The sequence below is a fragment of the Amphiura filiformis genome, unplaced genomic scaffold, assembly GCF_039555335.1.
Source record: "Amphiura filiformis unplaced genomic scaffold, Afil_fr2py scaffold_65, whole genome shotgun sequence".
NCBI classification, from domain to species: domain Eukaryota; kingdom Metazoa; phylum Echinodermata; class Ophiuroidea; order Amphilepidida; family Amphiuridae; genus Amphiura; species Amphiura filiformis.
The window spans coordinates 34,949-42,648 of NW_027305529.1; the positions used below are offsets into that span (position 1 = coordinate 34,949).

At 38.0% G+C, this 7,700-nt stretch overlaps 1 protein-coding gene across 1 annotated transcript; it reads right to left on the reverse strand.

Annotated features, from left to right (window-relative positions):
- Positions 1-2,856: 2,856 nt before the first annotated feature.
- Positions 2,857-3,231, reverse strand: LOC140144593 (uncharacterized). The gene has a single exon (XM_072166410.1). It carries the CDS (start codon positions 3,229-3,231, stop codon positions 2,857-2,859), a length of 375 nt encoding a protein of 124 aa, XP_072022511.1.
- Between the last annotated feature and the right edge of the window lie 4,469 nt (positions 3,232-7,700).

Genomic DNA, 7,700 nt, shown 5'->3' on the forward strand with positions numbered 1-7,700 from the left:
CCACAGTAAATGGTGTCACGTCTCTCAAGGTGTATGCACTTTCACAGCTTGTTATAGCAGAAAGACCATATGAAGCATTTATTTACAAGTTGTATTTGCCTCACACAGATTTAACAAAATAGCAAATGTTAGGTGGTGGCTCTTGAATAGAAAGGCAAGCGCACTCACTCAGAGGGTCTGCTGCCAACTAAATCTTCACTTGTACCAGCTGTCATGAGAGCGCACTATTTGCTACTACCATGACCCGCAGCATTATGGCTGGGATGCTTGATGGAAATTCTGCAGTAATGACCACTATCGCTGCAGGTGCCGAAGAAATTGACCGAACTGTACCGAACTTTATGGCTGTTCTATTGAGTCAGATGAATGTGAGAATAAGAAAATGTGTTCCTATGAGATGATAATTGTAATGAACTATAATGTGTATGTATATGAATGGGATTAGTTACCATAATACTGTTTTAAGAGACTTACTTGATAAAGCACAGTATTAGAGAAGTGTTCAGTCGGAGTAACTTGCACAAATGACTGAAGTTGCAAAGTGTAAGTAACGTAGAATGCCTTTTCAGTTCATTAGTAGTCAATAAGCATTTGAGCACTTTATACAACATTCAGAGCCAGAGGCATTGTTATAAATAGACCATAAATGGCCGCCATTTTAAAATTCCAGATGCCTGTTTATCTCATTGTTCCTTTCGTAATCTGGCACTATGTTTTTTGAACTTGTTGGTATTGATAATGTGGGTATTGTCGCTAAAATGAGACTCATAGGATATTCACAACTCCAGTTAGAGTAAAAAATGTTAAAATGGCAGCCATTTTGAAAATAAAGATTGCTGCCAGTCTTATTGTTCCCCTAGCAAGCTGGCTCCATGTTTGTTGGACTCATATGTATTGTAAATGATGTGGGTATTGCCACCAAAATTAGCCTCATAGGATATTCGAAAATCAAGATGGCCGCCCTCTGCCACACCTCAGATTTTTCCATCAAGACTTTTCTTATAAGGTATTTAGATAAAGTGGGATGTTTTAATCATTTAAATCCCACGGCTGACCACAGTCCCCCGGAAACTACAGCACCAATTGTCTTGATTTTTGCAGGGTATGTTAGTTTAATAAAGTACAATATAGTCATGTAAAAAACAGAATTGTGAAAAATATTGAGGGCGTCTTCCTCCGCAAATGTTATAATATGGCTTTAATACTTTAAATTAAAGCAGTACCACTACAAACCGTCGGTCGCAACACATAGTGGCGTACGTGAAGGACAAAATACGTCTCCGTTTTTGAAGGATCTGCTACTAGTAACGGGGTCTATACTTCTCCACTGTTATCTCTCAGTGGCTCGATTCCATTTGAAATTGAAGTTTAAGGTTCAAACTATTAAACTGTGTCTTTAATGGTTAACAAGGAATAACTGTTATAGGATAATAGTTAGCTCTAAAGCTATTATACGCCACTATGTGAAACGGAAAATTTGGACAATCACTCTACGCCACTATGTGTTGCGACCGACGAAACAACAGCTGGGTTTATAATTCATATTAAATAAAAGCCGTACCAAGACATAAAACAGCCGGGTATATGGTGACTTTATTAGATTTCGTTTTTAATTAGTAATGAAAAATATTTTATTCACACTTACAGGGTGGTATCGTGTTATGCTAATCTATCATGTCTATTGTTATGCCAAGTTTGCTTTTCATCGATTGAGGACATTTCGAATAAAGTCAATAAATATGGCAAAAAAAAAACATGCGGTTTTCAAACGTGCAACACCGTGTAGTGAAATGTTATAAAATCTGTGTTTATATTTTAAAATAGCTCTACCATTTATTGGTATCGAGCACTGTATAGCTGTCTGTGATACTTCTACTTCTTAATATTGTGAATATTATATATTGTCAACATTTAATTTCAGTTATGTAAAATGTTAGGATGGATAACATGCAAATTTCTGATATAATTGTTACAGCTTAAATTATATATAATGGGGTCTGGTAACTCGCCTTATTTCTAAACATGCCAATATGGTGAAACTTGATATTAGACCAAAGTGATAATAATAATAATAATAATAATAATAAAATACATTTATAAAGCGCTATAAAGCGCTGTACATTAAAATAACAAAATAAGTTTTACAAATATCAAAAATAATATAACAATTTATAAAACACTATGAACCAGCACAGAAAACTTATTCAAAAATACCCTTTAAAATCAACAATTTATGCACACAAATATACTACTAGTGATCATTGGTAATGTAACCTTACGCAAAACATAATATTTCAGACGCACGACATGTTATGGCGAAAATTATTTGAACAAAATATCCTTTAAAAACAACAGTTTATGCACACAAATGTAATAGTAATGTAACCTTAAACAAAACATATTTCAGACACACGGCAAGTAATGTTATGGCGACAAATTATTTGAACAAAAACGTTTTCAATTTAGATTTAAAACTGCCAACCGATGAAGCACCCCGGATTGTCTTTGGGATGTTGTTCCACAATCGGGGTGCTGCGACGGCGAGGGCCCGATCACCGTACTTGGTCTTGGTGCGAGGCCCGGGCCTGAAGAGGAGCTGCGAAGGACTTGATCATTTTGCGTTCCAGACGTCGCTTAACCCGTTTTGCTAACACAACTCCAAGATCTTTGGCAGAATCAGATGCTTTGATATTGGCATCACCAATACATACTGGAGGAAGAGAAGAAGCTGTTCTGTGTTGAGAATGAAAATGCACAATTTCAGTCTTCGCATCGTTCAACATAAGCTTGTTGGTGATAGCCCAAGCTCTTACATCGGCGACACACATTTCAAGTTTATTGACAGCCTCAGAATGTTCACATGATTTCAGGACCATTATACACCTGTGTATCATCGGCGTAGATAACATGTTGGATACCACTATGCGCACTTATAACATCACTTAATGGTCCAGTATACAAGATGAAATCCAGAGGACCCTTAACCGATCCTTGAGGAGTACCCCAAGGAAGGGGAAATGTGTCAGAGAGAACTTTGTCCAATACAACAGCTTGAACGCGGTCTTGTAAGTATGACATGAACCAGTTCAGCACTGTTCCTTCTAATCCGTATCTGCTCTGCAAACGTTCGAAGAATATAGAATGGTAGATGGTATCAAATGCCGCTGAGTAGTCTAGCAACACTAACACCGCTTCATTGCCAGCATCAACAGCTAGTAGCAGATCATTCATCACGCGAAGCAGCGCGGTTTCCGTGGAGTGATATTGACGGTACGCCGATTGTGCTGTCGAGAAAAGTTCATTTTCTTGCAGGTAGGTTTTTAGCTGGGATGCTACCACTTTCTCTAGAACTTTAAAGGTGAACATTAAATTTGCCACTGGTCTGTAGTTGTTGAGATCATTTATGGGAAGGTTCTGTTTCTTGATGCACGGTTTTACGTGTGCCGTTTTGTAAATTGATGGCACAACCCCCGATTTCAAAGAACCATTTATGATCTGCGTAATGTATATGGCAGTAATACGTCAATGCAGTCTTTCAGTAGAAATGTCGGTACCGGATCCAAGTCACATGTTGTTGACGCAGATTCTTTGATTATCTTCAGGACAGTCTCTTCCGATACCTGAGAAAACTCTGTAAAATGGCTGCTGCAGCTCTCTGGAATGTCAACACTGATCTTAGGTGGAACGGTTGCATTGAGAGTGTCACTTATTGACTTCACCTTGTCATGGAAAAAGACACCAAAGTTGTTAGCCAGGGTTTTGGCACAGGTGTGCTCAGGCAACGTTTGTGCAGAGTTGGGAGAACAGAGCTTATTTACACTACGGAAGAGATCTTTGTCATCACTCTCCGAAATTTCAGTCTGGTAATGCCGACATTTGGATTGTTCAATAAGATCTTTATGTCTTGCATTGTTCCTCATAAAGTTGCTTGTCAATTTCGAGATTGGACTTGATCATTTTGCGTTCCAGACGTCGCTTAACCCGTTTTGCTTCACGAACTTCTTCCGAGTACCATGGTGCGTTTGGTCTCAGTGTAACGTTTTTGGTCTTTTCAGGGGCATGATTATCGAGTAGTTCACGGAGCACCAGGTTAAACTGCTCAGCCAATGCAGATGTATTAGAAGCAGTAGCCAAAGCAAGCGGAGATGATCGAATGTCGTCTTTAAACTGATCAATGTTAATGTCGCGTAGTTTGCGATAAGTCACGCTCTTTCTTGAGGTTGATGGACGAGGAAAGTCAAGCACTGCAAATAATGCAACATGATCCGAGGGTTGACCTTGGAGCTGCTTAGTCTAGCAACCTTGCGAGTGATTAGGAGATCTAAGGTGTGACCGCCCTTATGAGTAGGTCCTTGGATATGCTGATGGAGATTAGCAGAATCCAGAATGTCTAAAAAAGATATCGCTTCCCTATCGGTATGGTCATCAACATGGACATTGAAGTCCCCAGTCATAATGAAATGACTACATATTGTCATTGTTTCCTCCAATAAAGACGAGAAGTCGCGTAAGAACATTCCAGATGTTAGTTTATTCTCGGTGGAAGGCGGAGGCCTGTATATAGCAAACAGACTCAACACAGATGAATTGTAGGTCACCGAAAGGTCCATATGCTCAAAACTGTTGAACTGTATCGCATCATTCAATGTCACCTTCAAAGCACTTCGGTAAATCACACAAACACCTCCTCCACGTGATGGGCGAGGTACATGGCAGTGTTGGTAGTCTGGCAATGTCGAATTTAAATCTGCAATGATAGTATCATCATAACCATTTCCCCATAACCAAGATTCGGTGATGACAAGGATGTCCAGATCTTTGTCCATGATCAGATCGCATATGGATGTCATTTTCTCGTTCATAGAGCGTGCATTCCAAACACCGATTTGAAGTTTGGGCGCTATTACTGGCTGCTTATGTTTTGATACATGACTATTTGGGCGTGAAACCTCAACCTTGATTACATTAGGTTGCTGGTTATGTTCAATGGGTATTGCATGAGGTTTAATTGAGATACACCTCTAGTCATAGATTTGTATTGAGATGAACGCCGAGTTACGAGATAAGAGGCCGTGTGTCTTGAACTCGCCACCCTTAGCGTTACATGACAAATATTATGAATTTTTACACCAACCGGGTTTCTAGTTAGATTATCTCGACAATCATCAACACTAAACTAGCAAAAGTATACATTTTTGGAAAGCTGAAGGCATAAGCAATTCAAATATATACATTTCAACTCATTATACAGGGTGACCTGCAAGTTATACAGGGTGGAATAAAAAAGATTTTGATAAAAAATGGGTCACTCAATGCATTGCTTATTACCAACTTACAGTAATAAACTGGAAGTAAACAACATTCATTTGGTTAGAGGATATGGAGAGCCAACTGACTTTGGAAGAAACCAAAATCACAGCTGTTTGGTAATCTAGGAATATAGGGTGTCCCAAAGTATGTTAGATTTTTTTACAATTAAACATATTTTGAACCTAAACATTTTCCCCCTAAACCATACAGAAAAAATATGTCCATATTTAGATTCTTCGTCAAATTTCCCTTCAGAAAATCTATACTATACTTTGACTATGATAGGATAAGTAATTAAAATTTTACAGTAACTTTTAGATTTTGAAGACATCTGCATTACTTACTACAGTGTTTAATATGACAACGGGTAGTTTTGTATGGAAAAGTTTGTATTTTCTAGACTAAACCAATCATAAATTATTAAAAACAATTAGTAGAATTGTTTCGCTGTAAGGCCATGAGTGTTTTAGATGCTAAATAGAGTCCAAATCCAATTTACAGCCTTTACAGAAGCAGATTACGCACTAAAATTACCAATCCCATAGAGTTTGTGTGTACCACATCCCCCACCACCACATCCCCACCACCGCCACCCTGCCCCTTCTGAATCCTATGAAGCACAGTGTCAGTATTAAAAAGGTTCAAGTATTTCTTTTTACAGGGTTGAAAGTGCATTCTATTTAGCAATAAAATGAGACCACAAGCATGACAATGCCTTCTTGCTTGACAGAGATATCATCATTTGTTTTGAGTCGACTTTGGCAAAATGTAACGTCGCCACCTTTTTTGGTGGCGAGCTCAAGACACACGACCAAGATGCAAAATTGTTATGTCAGATGTTCGGCCAATCAGATGTTGTCGCCAGACGGTTTGTTTAGTGACGGAGGAGCACAAAACGACTGGAACCAAGACTATCATACTGCAGTTACTAGCTAGTTACTGTCCGTTTTCCTATACACAATACACAGTGCTCTCACCATTGACGCGCGACCTTTACAAATAGTGTATGTTTAGAAGTATAGGCATTTGCCTAGTTAACATCACTGTGTGGAAAATAAACGGCCAATATTTAAAGTATTCTCCAAACTTCTAGCAAATATGTTTCTCTAACATGACCTAAAATTACAGCTAGGTTGGATGTTCAGAAATAGTCGCACTTTGGTAAAATATGAGTGAGGGCAAGGCATAGTAGCTAGCTCATAGCTAGCCAACTCCCCGTGTTAATTGAATGGAGATTTGACCGAAAATATTGGTAACGGACCGCTCACTTCTGAAGGATGCCACAAAAAACAGTACAAGCTACATTTAAAGTATTCTATGAAATTCTAGAAAATATAGTTTTGTAGCATGTCCTAAATTTTTAGCTAATTTAGGTGTTTGGAAGTATTCGCACTTTTGTGTTTTAGGAAGGATATGTAAACGACAGATAACACCAAAAAATATGAAGAAATTATTTCCAAACCATGTTAAGTCAACAATCATTATGTTGCTCATTTTCAAGAATGCTGGTTAACAATAAGCAGACCATTGTCTCATTTCGTGAACAAAGGCCAACATACCATTGTTACCTTGCGTTTCCTTTATAATCGGTTACCCAACTGAAACTATCATACCAGCTCATTGCGATACCGCACAGGTAAAACAGACACATGTGCACAACCAGAGAAGATCTGATTTAATCAGTTGAGCTGTTTTCAATTAGTGTTATCTTGGTTTAATAGCTTTTAGTGGGGTTTAAGTCCTGCAAAGGTCGTGGTGAATTCTACTGTAGACATGACTGCATTATGTATCTTGATTTTATATACGCCATTTTATTTTTAATTTAGTGAAAATGAAAACTGAAAAGATAGACACGACGAGTGTTAGGACAGACAGAAAGAAACCAGCTGTTACAACAATTACAAACGCTAGCTGATTGATAAATTTTAATCTAGAATTAAAAATGTCGGCGTAGACCCTCTAAAATTAAATATGGACAATAACAGAATATCGCGTTGTTTATTTATTTTGGCAACGTTTATATGTTTTTCCCCGAGAAGACGAATGGTGTATTCTATAGGTTTCAAGATAGTATTATTTACTAAAAATTCAATAAATTATTGTTACTGCGGAAAGACATCTCAACGCGTGTATATTACTTACCTCAAACGTCTCATGTAGTCTGAGATTATATTCCGTTTTGTGTTGTTATTATTCAAAATTGTTGATTTTTATTATTGGCCACAATTTAAACATAATTTCACTCAATAAAATGGTGAACTAAATTTGAACAACTCTCGTAGCTCCTCGTATAGCCTTGAAGGAACGTTAACGCTGGAGGTTCGATGATGCTAATTTGCAAGTTAGGGTTGAGGGGGTCGGGCGGGGATATCTAGCCTATTAGTTCGAGA